The sequence below is a fragment of the Stigmatopora argus genome, chromosome 12, assembly GCF_051989625.1.
Source record: "Stigmatopora argus isolate UIUO_Sarg chromosome 12, RoL_Sarg_1.0, whole genome shotgun sequence".
NCBI lineage: Eukaryota > Metazoa > Chordata > Actinopteri > Syngnathiformes > Syngnathidae > Stigmatopora > Stigmatopora argus.
The window spans coordinates 10,716,086-10,738,230 of record NC_135398.1 but is presented as its reverse complement, the minus strand read 5'-3'; the positions used below and the strand labels follow the sequence as shown (position 1 = coordinate 10,738,230).

Below are 22,145 nucleotides of genomic sequence, written 5' to 3'. Positions count from 1 at the left end.
CGGCCTCACATTTCTGGGGTCGAGGGTTCAACCCCGGGTCAGCCCTCCGGTTTCCTCCCATATCCCAAAAACATATAGGGTAGGCCGATTGAAAACTCTAAATTACCCCTAGAAATGAGTGTAGCCATGAATGGTTGTCTATCGAGTATTCCCCTAAATTGAGTGTGCCCTTGGTGGCCACATTGCGCATTACGAAAACCGCTTTGGAATGAACAATTCCTTCAATTCGGTGCCATGCCACAAACCTGGCCTAGCTTGCAATTTAGTAAGATGTAAAGGCAAGTTTTGATGAGTTTGGTTAGGATGAACCCCATCAAACACATTTTTAGTACACCTTACTCACTACAGTACAGTGGAAGTGAAATGCTTGGCTGGGCCTTTTGTCCATGTAGTGTAAGATTTTTTTTCTCCTGATCGTGGAACTGTAAATATTCGCAATAGAAGGAAGGCTGATACAACCTCCCAAAAAACAGCAATTTACCCTTATTGGTCATATAACACTGGTATACGTGAGCAATAAAGCATCACGCTGGCACGAACACACGTTCATTCACAGCAAATAATTTTATGCAGGCATTCAGCCAACTTTTAGCCAAGTGGTTGGAGTATTTTTTTCAAAAATATACCTTCCTGCACTTGTTCCCTGGCAACCAATATTCGCTTGTGCGGTTTTGACCAATGAGTGCCACTCAAATTGGGGGGTGGAAGGGAGAAAATAATAGACAAATGTCAAAGGAAAAATTGCCTAATAGTTGAATATACATTTGTATTATATTTTTGAAAATAAAACTAAATTGCATTAAAATAAAATATTGATTATTCATTAATAATTTAAATAAGGAATCATACATGATTTTTCCACACAATAATCCATTCATTCATTCATTTTAACTACCCCTTATAAAAATCCAAAGTATGAAAATGGTAAAAGTAAAAACATAGGTTGAGATACATGTATTCGGTATGACAAAATTATAATAGTATTAATCATATGGGTATCAGTCAAATTAATAGTATTTACAGTACATTTATGTTAAGTTTTTTATTACTAGATAAACAAAGAATAAATGTTAGAGGTAAAATACACAAAATCATTTTGAGTTAAATCTGTTTATGTTTGGTACTTTAAAACAGACAGTATGAAGATTAAGTTATGCCTGTTTTTTTTATTTTGTTCACCTAAATGGATTACTAAAATTAAAACTACTCACAATGGAGTCTAAATGCATTATGTTAAAATATTATGTAAGGGAAATGAGGGCAAAACAACATACTAAAATTTCAAAGAAGAAAAGAGAAGTTATTTCATATTAGTGTCAAAGTGAATTCTCCCAGATTATTAAAAAAATCCTATATATTTTACTTTAAAAATTGATGTGAATTTGTCAATCCCAAATTTACCTGTTATTACTTTCCTCCTCTGATTCCCTAGCATCCCCTAATGGACAAAAAACTGCAATACACTAACCACCTGAAAAACAATTTAAACAGTAGCACATCTTAACGTGTCTTTTCTATGACGTAAAATAATAAGTCATGCTTCAATAATGAACTGTAGTGGCTCTTGGAATAAATAGAGCAGGGGTGACTATTCTCTCCGAGGGCCGCTTTCAAAAAAATTCAAAGGACACAAGGGCCAACTTAAATTCCTTCCATTTTCACTTGTAAAACAGGAGGATTAGAAAAATATGTTACTTCTAAGTATTAACTCATTGGCTGCCATTAATAGTAATAAGGGTCTACCACAATTTAACTGCGAGGGTTTGATCGCTGCCACTTCCCCCAGTCAAATCTGATTGGACAGATTTGTGAGTGAAACATGATCACCTGCTAGCCCATCCAAGTTTAAATGCATTGTCTATATGTGTCAATAGCTGGTAATGTGTTAAGGGCTAAAAGCAACAAAATAATCCAGATGCAATAATTATATTTACACTACTTAAGCATTGCAGAAGCAAGAGAAAAATTGTGCAGTGAGAACAAAATAAAAGCACTTTTCCTGGTTTGAATACGCTTAAAAACAAAACAAAAAAACAACTAAACTAATGTGAACAATTGAGACATTTTGTTTGTGATTTTCTTGGGTTTTTTCCTGGACATTTTCTTTGTTCTGTATTGATTTATGTAAAACAAAATACTGAAATTCTACTCAATTTCCTACCCTGATTTAAACAGGTTGTGCCTGATAATGGAAAGGCAATGATTAACTGACTACCTCCATCTAGTGTTATAGATGAGAATTGCAAGAGAATGAAGGCTGGGAATTAACCATCTTGTGCGGGTCATAGTCTGTGAAAAGTGGGCAGCGGGCAACAGTAGGCCGTAGGCCGTAGTTTGGACACCCCTGAGATAGAGGGAGTAGGCGGGAGGAAGTGAGTGCTTGTGTGGGGTGGACTGGGGATGGGGGCTTGGAGAGGGAATGAGGCTTAGTAGAGAGCCACTTCACGCTCAAGTGTTGGCAAGCGACTCATCACGCCACCCTCGCCTTGCCCGCAATGGCTGGGTGTCACTCTTGCAGTAGTTGCAAAGCTCAATGCACGCAGACACTACCGCTAAGTTTGAAGCCAAGGCTCAGTAAGGGATAATGGGTTGATTCATTGCTTTCCGCAGAATGCAAATGTGAGCGACAATAAAAGCAGCCATCAATTAACACACGTACTTCCTAACAAGGTGACTCACATTCACATTTTCATCGTAACATTTGTCTTATTTTTCCAAGTCATTTTTAAAATAATTTGGCTTTTTAAAGATCCGAATCTTAGGTTATTTTAGTAAGATGTAAGCTATTAATACTTTTGAAGTGGATACTTTCTTGTATTTATGATAAATAATATCCATAAAAATAATACCATTATTGTCATGACGGTCTTTTTATGTATTCATGTACAATGTAAACAACAAAGAAGCTGGTCCCAAATAAATGCCCCATTTTGTGGGACATTGAAAATATTGTTACTTAACTGGTTACTAAATGAGTTGAGGATTCTAAATGTTGCTTCATACATAATAGCAAATTTTAGCAATCCCCAAGTTCACTTTAAGTATGAGAGTTAAATACTTTTCTTTATCATGGGGGGGATGACTTCCTTGGGTTGACTATCACTCTCTGTTTCAAGTTTAATCAAGTCAAGTAGCAGAAGGAATCAACAGAAAGACATGAAAGCAACTCACTGGTTTCCATCACAAGAATTTAGGGTTCCTAAAAATAAAGAACCACCTACATGCTTGGTGGCTGCAATCCAACACAAAAGGCTCAAAGCTCCTTTAGACAGGACTTTGAGAGCCACAGACTTACACATCCCAGAGGTGTCTAATCCATTTGAACTGGGAAGATAGGTAGTGATCATGTTTCAGTGCCGCTGATAAACAAACAACCATCAATGGTAGCCATGTTTGTTATAGTTTTTTTTTTGGAAAGACACTAGAATAGACTGAAGAAAACCATTAAAATACCACACAGAAAGGACAGTGCCAAGGTATGAATCCTCACCTCTAAAGCACGTGCCACAAAATTAATTTTTTTAAAAATCCAAACAAATTTGAAAGCTAATGTATACTTCAAATGATGGTCCCCGCAACGAAACCACTCAGAGCAGGTGTAGGCTATTTGAAGCGATGAACATCTAAGCTCACCTTTGGGGAAGCCTTAGGCACAGTTACGCACACCCACATGTGATGTTTTTCTAAGGCAATCTTGGAAGAAAGCGAACAGAACAAAATGCTAAACAAGAATGCAGTTTCCCCCACATTCTATAAGCGTGCATGTTGGCTTCAGCATAAATTGGGGAGAACAAAAAGGGTTCAGAATTATGGTACTCACTCCCACTCCTTCCTGCGAGCTTGCGGCGTGCTCTGCATCTTGTGCGCCTGGTGAGCCATGATGATATCCTTCTGCTCCACGAGGCCCCCACGTCGCCGGAGAGCAGCGTGCGGGCTGGGCGACCCCGAACCCCGGTCAGAATCGTCCGCTCCGGCAGAAGGTAGGTCGAAGCTGGCCGCCCGAGCGGGAAGTTCCAAGAACTCGGCGTGGGGTACCTGCAGGGAGCAGGAACGGACGCTCTGAGCCAGGCCGGGACGGGGGACCGGGAGAGACTTCCTCCAGGGCTCAGGTTCGGGGAGCGACAAGGAGGATTGTACGCGCTGCTGCACACCAGGACCGCACATGGTGGGCGTGAGTGAGCGGGACAGGGACTGATTGGAACTTGTAAACATCTCCACACTGGCAACGGGCCACCTTGTAAAAAGGAGCCCTGGACATAAAAAAAGGAGAAAAATATCACATTGTGGGCCAGTAAACATTCATTTAAGAAAGCATTGTAGATAAACAACAAGGGTAAAAGCTAATTGTTTTTTGTGTTCATTTTAACTTCAGTTTTTGAGAACCAAAAGTGTGCTTTTGATGGGATTTATCGCCACTTATGTTTTTTTCTGCCCTTCTTTGAATGTTCAATAAAGCAATCAACAAAGTGGAAACTATCAAGACATACACAATACTTTTATTTGCTCTAATCTAACACACCCGGGTTAGAAATGAAAGAAATGTGACGTGCTAAAATTGCAGTCTTGCCACTTTTGAAAGTCTTTACATCCAACTCAGACGGAGAAAAAATATTCTTATCAGCTGATAGATTAATTGAAAAGAATAATTATAATAATACAATGGATTTATTTAATACGTTTACGTCACAGTATGCATTCCTTCACACTGCATGGAGATATGATAGAATTGTAGTCACAGCAGCCTTGGGGCAGACTGACAGAAGCGAGGCAGCCAATTTAAGCAATCTGCCTTTCTTAACAAAATTCACCTCTCACTTTTGCACAAAATTAGTAGTAAAGTAGAACGAGAAATATCATATTAGTGAAATAAACATTTTTGGATGATTAAAAAAAAAGAGCAACGTAATTTCTGATAATAATCATAGACAAGTAAATGGGAAAAATGTATTCCTGCTGCTCTCACCGGCCAAGAGGAAGAGTGAGAGATAAGAACCGTAGAACAGAAAATATAATCTTCTGCTTTACTGAGACATTCATGGTCCAAAAGTCAAATGTAACAATTATTGTAGAACAGGAAATGGCTCTTAAGGCAGTAAAAGATAAAAGTAGGGCACATTTCTCTATACTCTGAATAGAAAAATAGAAACGAATGTACATTTCTTTTTTCCCCTTTAACGAGAGTAGCAAGAGTCAAAAGACGGAGGCGTGAAGAAGAAGAAGAGGGTTCCGTTGCAGCCAGAGTCACTAAAAGGGGACGAGTGTGGGAGAGGTCGAGGCTCAACTGTGACTCACTCGTCAAACGTCAACTGTTTATAGCAGAAAGACTGCGGGTAGCAGGTCACATGCCACCAATCAACAAAAAAGTTGCAGAGTCCACTTTATTCTCCCTTTGCTTGCTTTGGTCTTTTCAGAATTCTCGAACCGTCCGCCCACATTGCAAACCAGTCTTATTGAGTTCAGTGAACCTTAAATTTGCTTCAGATGTGATAGTCAATGGTTGTCGATAGGTGTTCTTATTTGAATGCATCATCATCCGAAAACCAACACGAGCAAAGCGAGGTGCACACTTTAGATTCTTTCAAAAGAGGATGTTGATTGTGAGGCAAAAAAAAACTAAGCTCTTGATCTCCGTGCCATCTGTTTAAATATTCAATCAAATACAACCCAAAAATGTGCCTATAGAGTTAAAACAAATCTGTATCATAATCCATTATAATCATTTGAAAATGTTATTATATATGAAAAACATTTGTCAATATTTTACTTGTTTAAAAATGTTTGGATATTTAATTTTAAAAAATGGGGTTGGGGGTTCGATTCCAGGTTGGTCCACACTGTGTGGAGTTTGCATGTTCTCCCCGGGCTTGTGTGGGTTTTCTCTGGGTACTCCGGTTTCCTCCCACATCCCAAAGACACGCATGGTAGGCAGGGTGGAGAATCTGAATTGCCCCTAGGTATGAGTGTGAGCGTGAATAGTTATATCTCTCCTTATGCCCTGTGATTGGCTGGCCACCAATTTAGGGTGTCCCCACCTGGTGCCCGTAGTTAGCTGGGATAGGCTCCAGCACCCCCCGTGACGCTTGTGAAGATAAGCATGAATGATAATCACAAACTGGGCTGGATTAAATAAAATAATGGAAATGATAATAAAATAAAATGCAATGTATGCACTTGCAAACAAATAAGTCAGTGGAATTGATGATCCCTCCAAAAACTATTGTTGCAAAAATGATTTAAAGTGATGAATATGATTAGAGAAAGTGATTGCCATCCATTTTTGCTTTAAATAGCCCGCCCAACTAACAATGCACACACAGGCACAGTGTACTTTAAACCCATTAAGGGGAGCAATTCGCCAATTAGTCATTTATTAAGACCTGTCCATTGGCTTCTGTTGAACCTTGTAAACATTCCTTAACAAGATTGCTAAATATAATTGCAGACATGTCAAACCAATCTAAGTGACACACAACAAAGAAGCACTTTTACCTCCACAAGACGCTCTTATTCCTTCACGGAGTCCTGCTGAGGTCGCATTCTCTGTGCAGACCCTCCCTGCCCGCTCCACACAAGTTGAGAGCAAGGATGAGGAGGATGCTGATGATGAAGAGGATGATGCTTTCACATAGATTCCTTGAGTGATGACTCCCGTCGAGGGGGCTATAAATACCCCTGTGGATGGAAGCCAGGGAGAAGCGTTCCTTCCTTCCCTACACGGAGGAGCATAAACAAGAGGAGCGTGGAAATAAAGCGAACCCACCACCGACGGCAAGCCAGAGACCCCCTCCTCCCCTCCGCACTCCACCCAACCGGCTGCCATGTTATGAGTCACTTTGTGTGCCTTTCTTTTTCTGCAAACAAGAAACAATGTCCAAAATTGTACTTGTGTTGTATACTAGTGAACATTCAAAGAACACCTAAGTGCAGCTCAGCTGGGTGCTACAGGTGCATTGAAGACCTTTTTATGTGTATAGCTTGAAGAGTCACCACTAGATGGTGGACTAAAGCTATGAGCGAATGCTGTGGTAGAGTTGATTGCTCACAAAAAAATACCAGGTATCAAATATCATTATTTAAAAGCTAACCTTTCAAAACTTCTGCAGGAATGTTGCAAAGATGATATGATACTATTATACAAATATAATAAAAATGTTAAATTTAAAGAAACTTTCTCTTTTGGATGAGAAATCTTCTCATTTGGATGAGAAAGTGTCTCATTTGGGTGAGAAAGTGTCTCATTTGGGTGAGAAAGTGTCTCATTTGGGTGAGAAAGTTTCTCATTTGGGTGAGAAAGTGTCTCATTTGGGTGAGAAAGTTTCTCATTTGGGTGAGAAAGTTTCTCATTTGGGTGAGAAAGTGTCTCATTTGGGTGAGAAAGTTTCTCATTTGGGTGAGAAAGTTTCTCATTTGGGTGAGAAAGTGTCTCATTTGGGTGAGAAAGTTTCTCGTTGAGTAAGTAATGTTCTCATTTGGATGCCAAACATTCTCGTTTGGATGAATAATTTCCTAATTGGCAGGAAAAACCTATTTGTTCAAGAACGGGGAATGTTCTCATTTGAATGAAAAACCTGGATGAGAAACTGTCATTTGGATGCATAGCTTTGTCATTAGGATGACAGATCTCTTTTAGCTTGTCAACCATGAATTGAAACCTAGCTAGAACGATGGTTTTGTGCACCATCGTGTGGGTTGGGGGCCACTTGAGTGTGTACTATAGTACGCCACCATTAAAGGTTGTACTAGCACAGTCCTACAAATTTTTAAAGTCAACTCCACTGTCACCCTCCTATCAATTTGTCTCCCTGGTCCCGACTAGTTAAGAACGGTAATGGGTCATTTTCACATAATTCAGCAAATAACGGTAAAGATATGGCCCTGGACTTTCCCTTTATGTGTTACAAAGTTATAAAAATTAATTACTACTGCTTTGTTTGCCACATATTATACTACATTTGGCACCAATTTTAAGAGAAATCTATTTGAGACACAAATACATTGAGAGCCAGTTTATGTTGAATTTGTCCACTCCGTTAGATGTCCAGAATCTAGTGTCACAGTTTATAGGAATGAAAAGTCGGGTTATGATTTATTTGTTTGTCTCTATTTAGAATGTGTTGTTTAGATTTGTTTCAATAGTATTTTCACTCAAGTTGTCTTTGAGAAAAATGCAAAAGAATTGCAACTGCAAACAGTTTTACTGATGTACCTTTCATATCAGTTAGTGTGTCTTTACCGTTATCACATGAGAAATACACCAAAAAATTCACAGTAAATACACCAGGTGGCTGGTGTGGGAGAAGTACCAGGATGTTGTCAGCCATATTGTCAACGCCAGCTAAGCAGAAGCCATGAGAATGAAACTAAAACCAAGGTAAGGACCATACCTGTGAAATGTCGTAACAATTCCATGTCTTTACCGATGTCCTAAAAACTTGGTGAACATAATTACTTTGCTTTTTAATGAACTGGGCATGGTGTATGCATGCAGAACACTATCATTTACTGAGTGCCAAGAAATACCATCTACCAATGTCAAAGGCTGAGGTGGAATGTTGTGTCTTTACCGTTAATAAATTTTGTCTTTACCGTTATAACGGGAAAGACGTATCATATAACGGGAAAGACTAAGTAGAAAAGGTGTATACAATAGATATGTAGAGATGAAATACATATTTTTAAATATACAACAGATATGTAGAGATGACGCTAACATGTTATGCTATGTTTATGTGTATACTAATTCCTGCTTTGATTTGTAAAATTTCCAGAACATGAATCCATTTAAGAAAAAAGGCGGTAAGCCACCTGCGAAAAAATCTAATGCTGCAGCGATGCGCAAATGCAGGGAGAAGATTAAAAATGACCCTGGAGCCTATCACAAATATTTAGAGAAAGAAAGGGAACGATATCAGAAAAGAAAGGCACAAGGAAAGATTCCAAATATTCACAAGCTTTCAGAGAGGGAGCAAAGGCAACTGAGAAGAAAATGGAAGCTCAACCAACGAAAGCAAAGGAGCAAGAAATTCCAACAACTGGAAGAGGATCTGCCAAGCACTCCCCCACCTAGCCCAGATGCTGATGAATTTGGTGAACCACAACCAGGACCATCGCAACCATCAACACAAAAGAAAGCTGGCAGGAGAAAGACGCAAGCCCGGGACCGCAAAGCATACAGAACAATTACCAAGAATAATGCTCAGATCAAGCAATATCAAACTGAAATACGGAAATTGAAAAGAAAGATCAGCAGAATGCAGAATGCTCAGCAGTTGAGTGTTAACGTGATCAGCGATTCTCCAGCATCGAAGGCATATTCCCTCCTTTCCAGCGGGAATAACAACAGGATAAGGAAGGAGCTAACATTCTGCTATGCTATCAAAGATGATCTCAAAGCAAAGGTACTAGCCAGCAAAAAGCGACAAAATGAAAGAAAGGCTATACACGCTGCAGTTGTTGGTCCCATTCTACAAAAGTACAGATTGATCAACAAGGCGAAAGATGATTTGCAGCTGACCAGGCATGGTATAACTAGAAATGTCAACTGTAAATCCCTCTTGCAGCACTCCCGTCAGACACGAAATTATGACTACAGTAAAACTGTGTCTGGGCATGTCAAGAAATTTTTCCTCGAGGACATCAATAGTACCCCTGCAGCTGGCAAAAAAGACACCAAGACAGTGCATAAAGACAAAAGGCAGAAGAGATATCTCAATGACACTTTGCAAAATTTGTATGTCAAGTTCAAGGCTCAAAACCCAGATTTGAAGCTTAGTTATGTGGGGTTCACCAGACGGAAACCGTTTTATTGTGTGCACCCAGATGTGACCGGAAGAGACACAGTCAAGTGCAAGCAGCATGCAAATTTTGAGTTGAAAGCATTAAAATTGCACAACATTGGACTACTTACGTCCCGTAACCCCAGTGACTTACTCTCAGCTGCAACCTGCTCTGTAGAGAGGCATGATTGTATGTTTAGAAACTGTGCTGTCTGCAAGAAATACATCAAAAAGATCTACAGGGATGGAACTGATGACATAAGGCAATCAAAGGAGCAAGTGTTATACCACGAATGGGAGAAGGGAGTAGAGACCAGAATGACAAATAATGGGCCAATTGATGTTGTTGTCATCCAGAAGAAAGAAAAATCTGTCACCATTGCGAAACTCTGTGATGACCTTGAGAAAGACCTTGTGGCTCTTATGGGGCACCAATATCGTATCATTCACCAGTACAAGGAGCTCAGACTAGTAAAATCCAGGTTGTCTGCAGATGCATGTGTCCTCCAGATTGATTTTTCAGAAAATTATGGGTGTAAAGCAACTACAGAAATCCAGGCCATGCATTTTGGGGGAAGCAGGAGACAAATAACTTTGCACACCGCTCATGCCACGTTGGCCAAGGAGGATGGTACAAAATATATCCAATGTTATTGTACTATCAGTCACGATTGTAGACATAATGCCTCTTCTGTGTGGGCCCATCTTGACCCGGTCCTCAGTGATCTCAGAAGTAAGGGGGTCAAGGTGCTTCATGTAGTTTCTGATGGGCCAACTAGCCAGTACAAAAACAAAACGAACTTGCAGCTGATGTGTCTCCTCCCCTTCAGTAAGTACCACTTTGAAAGGGTAACTTGGAACTTCCTGGAGACATCCCATGGGAAGGGCCCAGCTGATGGAATTGGTGCGGCAATAAAGAGAGTTGCAGATAGGCTAGTTGCCAGCGGGACTGACATCCTCAGTTGCACTGACCTCCTGAACAACATGAAGAGATCTGAAGTGAAAATCATTGAAGTCAACACAAAAGACATTAATGACGTAGATAACATAGTACAAAATTTACAGGGCGAAACCATACAAGGCACAATGTTGATCCACCAAGTGATTGTACCTCGAAAAGGTGTGCTGCTGCATAGAAAGCTGTCTTGCTTCTGCAAGACAGACTGTGAATGTCACCCTCCACTACGAAGGCTCCAAGTGAAAGAACCAGACACAGAAACCAAGAAAATTTACAAACCTGCAGTAACCAATGCAGAGAAAACCAAAATGAACAAGAGAGTTGGCACAACACAGAGAAAAAAAGAAAACTTGGCATTGGAAGCACTAGAAGCCAAACTGACAGAGAAGCAATTACAATTATTTCAAAGGAGATTGGAAAATGGATATGACGTTGTACATATGGATCTATCAATTCTGAGTGTTACTGAAAGACAAGAATATGCATATTGGAAATCTTGGAATGCTTTGATGACAAAGGCCTGTCAACAAGGACGTGGGAGCAATGGAAAAGAACCTCTGACGGAGTCAAGTGAGGAAAGTGACAGCGACGACGGAGTTGAGCGAAGTGATGATGAGCAAAGTGAATGGAATGGCAGTGATGACGAGACAAGCATAGCTTGCTACCCAGACTCGCCACCTCATGATGTTGTTCAGGACCAGCCGGCCACCTCCCAGAGCTTACCACCAAGGACTCTTGATGACAGACCAAAGGTACTGCTTTTCACATGAACAATGTTAAAATTGTTACATTTAATGATAACAATATACTTTATTAACCACAAGTGGGACTTTGTTCACAAGCTTTAACAGTAGAAGAGAAATTACAGTACAGTACCATAAACATTATTAAACTGTCTGTTAGATACAGAAACAATTTGGATTATGCCTACAGTAGTACCATTTGTTTGCCAAGAACATGTCATTGCTATGAGAATCAATCTGTTTTTCAGGACCTGACCTACCAAGTTGCTGCCCTTACAGATACCCAGGACCGACAAGACATCCTTGAGGACCAGCCAGCTCGCCAAAAGGATCAGCCAGCTAATGAGGTTGGCTCTGGTTTTTAAATTGTGCATGCATTTTGCTGAATGTTTGAGGTTCTTACCCTTCTGCTCTTGCACAGTTAAAGTCAGGGTGGTAAAATTGCTGAAAATGTTGACTTTATCAAACAGAGATGGTGCTGTGACATTGATTTAACATTATAGACCATTACGTGAAGATGGACAAAATTGAATGTTATAAAAGAGTTGTTTGGAACAACAGTCTTACATGACGAAGAAAAGATGTCAGTGCTATTATTCATCAAGCAGCCATTTACTTTAATTTAATCTCACTCCCTATTTATATATGTAACAGCTTAATTCAATCACCTTGTCTCTTGTCAATACTGTACCAATTTGACGTGAATATAATAATATATAATGATTTGTGCTTTCTTTCAGCATGGAGCATCAGTATCTTGTGACAGAGAACATTTGTCACCTGTCCAGATCAGGCCCTTCGCTAATAAGGCAGCACTCTCTGATTATGACAGCCTGGAAGAATCTACTGAAATCTTTCCTATCGAAGATGAAGTCAGTACCACAAATCTGAAGTTAGGTGATTTTGTTCTTGTGAAGTATTGCGGGAAAAAGTCCGTTCAACATTTTGTGGGAAAGATCATTCAAAACTTTGATGAAGATGATGAAGCTCTGGTGCAATTTATGCGTCGCAAGTCCAGTGTTATGAAAAAACCTTTGTTTGTGTATCCTGAAATGGATGACTTGGATGACATACACATAGACAATATTGTTATGAGATTGCCACCTCCTACAACAACAGGAGGAACCTCACGCACTGGAAAGCAGCATGTTTTTGATGTAGACCTAGGGAACTACAACTGTTAAGATTGTGCACTCAAGTATCCTATCATTTGATCATTGCTAACTTTGATTATATTGGCAACTTCTTTATCATTTGTCAGTATTAGCTTAAGATGTTTAGGCTTTAAGACAATTTCATGTTGTTGACAGTAAATCTGTATTTACAATTTCTTCCGTAAGACCGTATATATGTGTTCGAGTTGTATTACAATAAAGTTTACAGATATTAATCAATGTGTATATTTTATTTTTGCAGGGCTTTAAGAAAAAAGAAAAAAAAAAACAAATTTTTTTTATTGAATTTGACTTCAAAGTTTCCCCGGCAGATATCCCAATATAAGGGCTGGGGTACACTGTTACCATCATTTTACTGAAATTGCAACTAAGAGTACTTTATATAATTGCCACTAGTTCTTAATGGCCTTTTCCACACTACTGATACCCACAACAAAACACATAAAGGTCTTAGTTTTTCCCTGACATAGACTGAAGTTTCACCATACTGTCTTTTCCGTTATGCTTGGTCTTTACCGTTTTTGGAATAACGGGAAAGACCAATCCATATTTTTTAAATTTTAATTAATTATGTTTTCATTAAAGTTCCAGCTAAGATATTTCCAGGCAGTGCTAGTGTTGCTAATTAGAGATAATCAGAATGCTTGAATTGCATTTTGTAAATTATTCATTTTCTGAAAGTGTCTTTACCGTTATTTGCTGAATTATGTGAAAATGACCCTAATACAGTTATTCTTACTTGGTTCCACCATATTTTTCTCTGGATCTCTGAATAAATGAAGGATCATCAAAAAAAATTCAGTCTTATACCTGCTTGTAGGTTATGAAGTAGTCATTAGAGCGCTGATGCTCCCTTCTTCGCAGACTTCAACCTGTAGAGTAAAAATGGCCACTTATTCCAAAAAGGACTGCAGTGAGTCATCGGCTTTGTTTATTTAGTTCAGTTTAACCAATGAGGTTTCAGGTGAAACAAGCAACAACACCTGACTGCAATCAACTGATTATACTTGCAAGGCACTGAATTGGTGACATGGTGTCATTTTGTTGGACTAAAAAACCTGTGGATATGTGCATAGTGTTATAACCCTGAAACATGGCAATGCTAAAAGAATCCATGAGGAAGCATTGAACTTTCTAATGTAACGAAATTACAGCAGTTCGTTTTAGTAAGCTGACCACAAATATATTACTAAGTACTAGGCTGAATAGTTACGCTATGTGAAGGTAATGGCTATTCTCATAGTGTTCTTACCTATTGTCGCACACTGGCCACAAAAGAACTATTGAAAACCAATGTCCTTTTCCTGTGACTAAAAATCGTTGTGCTGTAATTTGCCACACTCTTAATTAAAAGGTCACCTGTGTTCACTGTAGTTATTCCCCAAGCAAATGAAGAGGTAACTCACAATGGAGCTGACGGGCTTTCTGCCTGAGCACACTGATTTAAGAGTCCTTTAATGTATTCTCTGCAGGTGAGTACATTAAAGCTGCAACTGTTTTAGTAGGAGAAAAAAAGAAGAAAAAGTAGGAATTGAATGGAAAGAGCATTTAGTCATCAAGAATCAGTTTATTTCCGTAGTCTAAAATGCAAAGGACATACAGTAAACAGGATTTGAGAATAAATCCAAAAATGTTTCACTGCAGCAAGCCATTATATACAAGATTCAAGTCAACAAATCTTTACAGGATTTAACATTTAGATTCAACATTTTCTTTTCTCATTTTTAAAACTCAGTAACATAGACAAGACTAGACTTACTTGTACTGAAAGTTTTTTTTTCTTTGTTTCTTTTTGTTTTTAGTTTAACACAATACAATAATTAATTTACATTTCAGTGAACTCACAGGTTCACAAATAGTGCATTAAGATTCACTGTATGGTTATATTGAAGGAGTATAAGCGCCTAAACTGAAAAAGAAATGTAAGCGAAAAAGATATCTATTCAAGAAAAGCCTGAATCTTTTGAAGTGAAAAAAGTTTTAACCTTCAAATGTAAAATCAGAATCAAGCTTTTTTTCCCCCTCTGGATCAAAATTATTTCATCATGATGCAAGTAATATTTTTATAATAAAACCAAAATACGTAATTACTAGGAAAAGGTGAAATTTTTACAATATCCTTTAAGAATCCAAATAAGGTACTCATTGGATAGCTTTCCTTTACTCCCTAATTTCATAATATTGCATTGTTTCTCTTTTTATTGAAAAACGTATTTCTTTGGAATGTTTTCTTCCCTCAAGAAAAACATTTGAAAAAACAAAACAGCAACAAATTTTCATATGATTTCATTTTTTGTCGTGTAGAATTATCATCATTATTACGTATTATGCTTTATAGAGCTGCTCTGATACTCCTTCATATACATGAAAGATTGTAATACGCCATAATCCTGCTGTAGGTGGCGTTTTCACGTTTTGCTTCCACTCAATTTGCATGCTTCCAGTACAATAGCAAGCAATTCCAATTGATTGTACAATCAAAATGTCATACATAACATGTATCACTAATTAATCCGTTGAAATTTTTCCTTAAATAAATGGGTGAGAAAACCTTCAGGACATTTCTTAACTTGGACTGAGCTTTTGGAACTCTCCAAGATGTTTTTTTTTAATACTGTATTATTAAAAATATGACAAATACTCCCACTTTGTATGCATAAACATAAGAAATAAAAGAAAGTATGTTTAAGCAGGTGACCATGTGTTACCCCAGTTACCCACAATGACTATTTTTACATGAAGAGGAACTCACCCAGTCCTGGTCAAGCGCCAACATCCAGTGGGAATGAGCTCTCTTTCCGTCTGCCTGTTTGTCTCTCCCTCCACATGTGGAATTCATGAGTACAGTATATATACGATGGACTAGAAAGGTAGCATTGAGCTAACGCGTGCTACAGAATAGAAGAAAACACCCACCGACAGTGTCAGTAAATCAGCTCCCACGAAGGTGACCAGTTTAAAGACTTGATTTACACAACGCTTTCCTTCCCTGACTTTACACCTTCAGAGGGAAATAGCCAAAGTGCTCTGGTCAAACTTGTAAAAAAAAAATTGATACACTCCCCCAGAGCTGAACAGAAGTGGGCGGTAAAGTTTATGCCCACTTACGGGCGATATTCCTCCCAATCATCATTATGGTTGCCAACCCTGGGCTGGATTAGTTGTCATTTGTTGAAAGGGAGACACGCGGGCAGGATGACGGTGGAACAAGCCGGGCCGGCCAAAGGTTCCGCTACCTCACCTTCCAGCTCTGTCCATGTGGCCTTCTCAGGGCTGTAGCAGATGGTAGATGATTTATATGCCCCCTGTGGAAAAGGTCAAGGTCTTAATTGAAAACGCCTGATTCAATAAAGTCATAATCTTTAAAAAAATTGATTGTTTTTCCCCAAGATAATATAATGAAAATGTATTTTCAAGGTCATATTTTTGGGGAGCAAGTCTGTCTTCCTCCGCCCAAAATGTTTTTGTTGCAATTAAAAAAAGGTCACGTACGGCAAATTAACATGTAGTATGCCATGCAAATTTTTGGTTGCTATGTGTATTCTCACACCTTTTAATGCCATTGTTAATTTTAAGATAATATCTCATCTTATATTTTATTTTAAAAAAAATCTTGAATATTTTTTTTGATAATTTCAATTTAACCAACAAGTCGTGTTTTACAAGTCCGTTTACAAGATGCTCCTCTGATAGCCTTCCTCCCCTTGTAAAATACATTCCTATAGTATTGCTCCTTTTTTTTATATGCCACGCAGATTGAGCATATATTATCTTTCTTGCCTTTCAAGGAGGATTTTTCATGTACATTAGGATATGCCTATTTTTAGAAGACGGCATGTCAAGGCTCTAAAGATGCCTGCAATTGAGTTCAAACGAGTTTGTACAGTTTGTTAATTTTGTTATTTGCAATGTCGACACGTTGAAAACTAATTGACGGTGAGTGTTTGATGGATCTAACTGCCTGCATTGAAATAATAAATGAAAATGGTTTCAATTTTTATTCTTAATTGATGGAATAAATGACCATTTCGTAACTCTATGCATCTCATCGGTTCATTATAAATATTTAACTGTAAAATGAAATAATAAGAGCGTACCATGCTCCAGCTGTAGCCACCAACCAGGAAAATGCTGTCATCTAGGACGGCGCAGCCTGGGCCGCTGCGGCCCTCTAAGATGGGGGTCTGCAGGATGTTCCACTGGTCGGCTTTGGGGTCATAACACTCCACTAACATTACGTCTAAATGAGAGAAGCCTGCAAGCAGAGAACAGAGAAAGACTGTTTCATCCATTCATTTGTTTCCCATGTCGTGCATCCTCAAGGGTTGCGAGGGGTGCTGGAGCCTATCCCAGCCAACTACAGGCAGTAGAGGGGAGACAAAGAACCATTCGTAAACACACTCATAATTCCGAACAATTTGCAGTGGTCAATCAGCCTTCCAAACAGTGGCGGGCCATCAGGGCCTTCAAGGCTTTCTCTGCTGGCCTAAGAAATATCAGAATTATATATTATATTTTGTCCATCAATACTTATTAAATAATTCCAAATTGTCTGTTAGCTTCCTTTCATTGCTTTTCCCCCTGGTTGCACTGCTTCCAGATGTGTGTTTTCATATTGAAGCATTTCAATCATTCACATTTCAGCCATTATTTGTTGCCAGGGTCAGAAATCTGCCTCAAGGCCCTCACAATCAGTTCTGCAGGCTCTGCTGCATTAAACAAGCGTCCCTAAGACTGTTGCTTTAACCAATCAGATTTCGAGTTGGCAACACCACAATGCCTTGTCGCAGGCGTAGGGATAAGTCATTGCCTTCTCGCAGGCATAGGGATACGTCATCGCTTTCACCAACTATGATTGGTTAGTGATAAAGTGGATCAAACTGTATCTGGAGCTAGCTGCACAAGAAAATAAATTGTTGTGTTGATTTAAAGCCATTTTCAAGACAGACTATGCCAGAAATACGACAGGACAGGCTCAACTTTCAGCATTAGCTTCGATGGCGATAGAAAAGAACGAATAAAGAAAGGAGGATGGATATTGTGTACAGTTAAAAAGGATTTTTGGTGAGTAAAATATGGCTATATCCCTAAATAATATTTCAATTGTATGAGGTTATTATTGATTATTTTGTATGTGTCGCAGCTGTAGCTGCAGTAGAGGTTTTATAGCCATAAAATAGTTTTTGAGGGTTGGATTGATTCGCTGAAGGCGTCGCTAGAAAATGCACGGACCGCCGCTGCTTCCAAGTATATTTTGGGGTTGTGGGCGGAAGCCTGAGCACCGGGAGAAAACCCACGAGAGCACAGGAAGAACATACAAATTCACACAGGTAGGTTGGAACCCACCAGTTGTTGTTTAAGTCATTAGCAATCACCGATGGTGATTGACGTCCAATCTGTTCAAACTGGGAGGTCTGGCAGTGATCATTTACAAGTGAGTTAAACATTAATTTGATCTAATACGGTTCACCTTTGAGTTCCAGTCCTGAAAGAACTTGAAGAATGGTGGAAAGGTGAAATACTTGGCAGATAAGTCAGGACCCAAGTCTACCAAATCAATCAAGCTACCTATGAAGTTGTTTTGATAAGATCATTAAGATATTGATTTCACATAGAGGAATAATCCTGGAATGGAAACTTGAAGATGAAAATTGGCAAATAACTATAACAGAGTGTCGAAAAGGGGTTTCTACGCGTGTGAACGTGACACTCACAAATCTATGATGGTTAAAATCAATAATGTTCTTGCTTTAGACAGAGAAGCAATCTGAAAAAAATGAATGTGCGTATGGGCGGTGTACGTTGTTGCGTGTGTGTCTGTAAAACGGCACTTGGCAGAGCGTTGAAAAAAAAGGGTCACGGGCACTGATTTCACCTGCTTCACATATCTTGTGAGACTCATGTTTGATATTCCCCACAATCAATATAGTTCTTTCTTTGACACCATGAAGTAATCCCTGAATAGAGCCTTGAAGGTGAGTGAAAATCTGATCTCCTTCACAGACTGTTATCTGCTATCGGACACATTTTTGGATCTTACAGGCAGTTAGTTGTACCTGACATGACTGTTGACATATAAATGTAGGATTTTTAAAAAGTCTTGAAATTATGATTTTGAACATTAGGTTGTGCTTCAACTAAGAGTTATGTTATTTTTAAATTAGGGTTTTGGACGTCAAAATCCGATTTCAAACTTGGGTCTAGTTGCAAGAGTATAAGTATTGCTAAAGTAGTGTATTTAGGATTTGAGGTTAGGGTTTTAAAATTGGCATAGGGATTGAAATTAATGTTTACAAAACAAACATGATAAGTTTAAGCGCAAGAAATCTGTACTGACAATACAATGAAATAAAGGTCATACAGATAGTATATCAAATTTTCATATAAACAGCAAACTGCTGAAAACCAACATAGTGTTGTATAACTCATGAAAAGAGAAAGTAGGCAAACCGCAGTGTGGGTCACGGTCACCTGCTCACGACCGCAGACCCCCAAAAAACGATCAATCTCCTGATAGTTTTCCGACACGCTCAGTCGCCTACCTTTCAAATGGTTCCCCCCGATGGCGTAGAGGCGATCGTTCATTCCGGCCAGCGTGTGAATGGCGCGCTTTGTGTTCATGTCCTGTTTGCGGGCCCACACATCCATTACCGGGTCGTAGCAATACAACCACGACACATACTCGCCGTTGTGGACTCCGCCTGTAAGAGGTAAGCTCGCCATCAAATTGGGCATTTTCTATGAACATATTGTACAATTTCTTCTTGTTTTCACTGACCTGATATGTAGATCTTGCCATTGTGCACCGCTCCCGCGTGGGCAGCCAGTGGCTGCGGTAGAGACGACACGTAGTTCCACTCGTTGGTCTCCAAGTTGTATGACTCCACACTAGAGAGGTAACCCGTCTCGTTGCGACCGCCGATCACGTACAGGTGCTTGTCTAGGCGGCAGGCGAAAAAGCTGGCTCTCCTAAGATGGGAGCGACGCCCATGGCATGTCAAAGAAGGTAGTGCAAAATAACTGAAGCACCATTGTTATTTGGGTTTATTAGGACTTGTTACCTTGTTCTCATACATTGCATCACAGAAAAAACATAAGCCGTTAATGTTTCCTAACCATGTTTGCGGTTTTATCTGTTAAATCAATCATTTCAACAAAATGTTCTTAAGTTAGCCTCACCTCTCCTGCATAGGAGGAAGTTGTATCCAGCTGTTGAATCTGGGATCGTAGCGACTTACAAAATTTGTGCTGTGTTTTCCTACAAGAAAGGAGAAAATATATATTCATCATCAGGTTTCTACAGTTTCCATCTCCGAATTGTTATGTCAGTTTCACAAAAAACACTACTTCACACCCAAATATTCCGTTGCTACTTTTCCGTGCCAAATAGATACAAGTTTGACAGGAGGTTGTTGTTTTTGAATCGAGAATGAGGTACGTTCTCATTACCATTGGGGTTCCACTGATCCTCTCCGCCGAGCAGCAGCAAGAAGTTTTCCACCTCCACCACGCAGTGATGGGCGCTGTTGTAAGGCATTACTGCGTGAGACACAAGAGCAATACAATTACGCTTGAACAATGTCAATGCTAAGGAGCAAGCCTAGAACAACCATAAACAACACTTACTAATGAGCATTTGAGGTACACAAAACGTATAGTCTTTTCCTGGCTACAGTAGAGTACAATGATCCCGTTTATTGAGAGGAAAAATTCAAGATCCGTCCACAACACTATCAGCTATACCACACAAACACCATATAAAATGGGAAAAAAGTATTAACCCTTCCGTATTATATATAAATCGTCAATCGCCAATCCCAGCTGGCGAAAGGCAAACTACACCCCAAACCAAAGCCAGGCGAATGTACTACTGCACCATCAGGGACTGGTTCACTGAGTTATGTAATTCCCGGCAAAACTACCAGCATGTTGTGTTTCAAATTTAATACGATATCAACAACAAAAACAAATTGGCTGTCCTATGGGTTCAGGTTTATGTACTAGTATTTTTACACCAAACCCATGGTGCATATTCACATTTGGCACAATTTGAGTGTACTCAAATACACAAATTGACGATTCTGATGCTTAAGTCAGAAAAATGGCACAATGTTTCTTTTTTAACAGCAGAGTAACTTGAAATAAATAATTAGATGATGGAAGGAAATCAAATTGTTCACCCTGTGTTGACACAATGTTTCAATCTGACACATAAAATACTGTTAAAACTTTTCTAGTGGGGTACTCACAGCTTCAGGATCTTTCATATATAAATCAACACCAGAACCATAAAAAAAAATACTCGTGCATTAGATGACAGATGAACCTTGGTTATTACCTTTTGCCATATATCCAACAAAATAGGTTGTGGCTTCCTGCGAGTACCGGTAAATTGGCTGATCCTCTCCGGCGTTGGCTTTTGGCTTTTGGCTTTGTGCCCAATCAAACATCAACCGTCAAACATCAGTTTAACCTTGACTTCACTGTGAATACGTCAATCTGTACCCACAGAAAACCTGCATGGCATATGAACCCTTATCTATCTGAGAAAGTAGTGCTAACCACTAGTTTCATTTTCTTGGTGGGTGGGATAAAATTAAATAATCAATGAAGGATTGCAGAAGACCCCAGCCATCTTATTTATCATTCTTGATTATTTTATACTTCCACTACTGCAAATACAGTTCGTGGAAGGACCGTTTCAGTCAATAAACTGTCACCAGGGCGACATAAATGGTCAGAGAAATTTCAAAACCTTTCTCTAAGAGTGCAAGAAGTCACCGTGTGTCCTCGTTATTGGGAATATGAATTTTTGATGGGGTTCACCTGCTTCTGCACTCCCTCGCAGTCCTTCATCTTTTTTTGTTGTAGTGACCCCCATTGAGATGTGGAGAAATGGTTTTGGGTGACAGTGGTAATGAACATGATCGTGTTCACTCAATAAATCTCGAGTGAGGTGGTGGGTTGGGGGGGCTTTGGTGGAGCACAAATCAGTGGAATGTTAAGGCCCACCTGTCTGTCTCCATCAGTCATTTCCACCGCCGCCTCCCGGGCGCCTGATGGATCACAGTTTCTGCAGAATTAGACAGCCTTGAATCTCATTTCTTTCCAATTGGCCCTCTCGCGGCAATCTCACTCGGTCCTGCCTGACATGTGCCGTTCCTCGGCGAGGCGGGATGAAGCGAGAGAGAGAGAAGCCAACGCCACGTACGCTAAACACAGCTTTATCAGGAAACGAGGGGATTAGGTTGCCTGCCTCCAGTGCACCTCAAAGACAAGTGCCATATGACTGCCAAACTCCCTTACATGCTATTTACATTATCGTTCAGTCAGCAGTATATAGGCCACGCATGGGCGGCTTTTTATTTGATGCCTAGTGACTTGAAATCATCTTTTGCTCACGGAAAGGATTGGGGGTAATTCTGTGGCGAGGGGGGGTGTCTGTACATAGGAGGAAGCGGCATTTGTCCTGACTCTACAGGTGGGCTCGTAC

General features: G+C 39.5%; 3 protein-coding genes across 16 annotated transcripts in view; 1 reads left to right on the top strand and 2 right to left on the bottom strand.

The window, feature by feature from the left end:
* Positions 1–14,145, bottom strand: part of cacna1eb (calcium channel, voltage-dependent, R type, alpha 1E subunit b) — a 53,491-nt gene extending 39,346 nt beyond the window's left edge. For both annotated transcript variants that reach the window (XM_077614609.1, XM_077614610.1), the window contains exons 1-4: positions 14,059–14,145; positions 13,463–13,524; positions 6,490–6,710; positions 3,821–4,250 (exon numbers count right to left, since the gene is read on the bottom strand). In XM_077614609.1, coding sequence (XP_077470735.1) covers positions 3,821–4,212 — 392 coding nt within the window. In that variant the 5' untranslated portion in view covers positions 4,213–4,250; positions 6,490–6,710; positions 13,463–13,524; positions 14,059–14,145. The remainder of the gene's footprint in view (positions 1–3,820; positions 4,251–6,489; positions 6,711–13,462; positions 13,525–14,058) is intronic.
* LOC144086029 (uncharacterized) lies at positions 7,911–12,867 on the top strand. The gene is made up of 4 exons (XM_077615778.1): positions 7,911–8,371; positions 8,769–11,486; positions 11,726–11,824; positions 12,218–12,867. Exons 2-4 carry the CDS (start codon positions 8,772–8,774, stop codon positions 12,659–12,661), a joined length of 3,258 nt encoding a protein of 1,085 aa, XP_077471904.1. The 5' UTR covers positions 7,911–8,371; positions 8,769–8,771; the 3' UTR covers positions 12,662–12,867.
* An 86-nt stretch (positions 14,146–14,231) lies between the features above and the next one.
* Positions 14,232–22,145, bottom strand: part of klhl14 (kelch-like family member 14) — a 68,996-nt gene continuing 61,082 nt past the window's right edge. For all 13 annotated transcript variants that reach the window (XM_077614620.1, XM_077614628.1, XM_077614630.1 and 10 more), the window contains 6 exons: positions 20,102–20,191; positions 19,832–19,910; positions 19,431–19,621; positions 19,195–19,353; positions 16,750–16,907; positions 14,232–15,957 (listed from right to left, as the gene is read on the bottom strand). In XM_077614620.1, the coding sequence (XP_077470746.1) occupies positions 15,817–15,957; positions 16,750–16,907; positions 19,195–19,353; positions 19,431–19,621; positions 19,832–19,910; positions 20,102–20,191 (818 nt within the window). In that variant the 3' untranslated portion in view covers positions 14,232–15,816. The remainder of the gene's footprint in view (positions 15,958–16,749; positions 16,908–19,194; positions 19,354–19,430; positions 19,622–19,831; positions 19,911–20,101; positions 20,192–22,145) is intronic.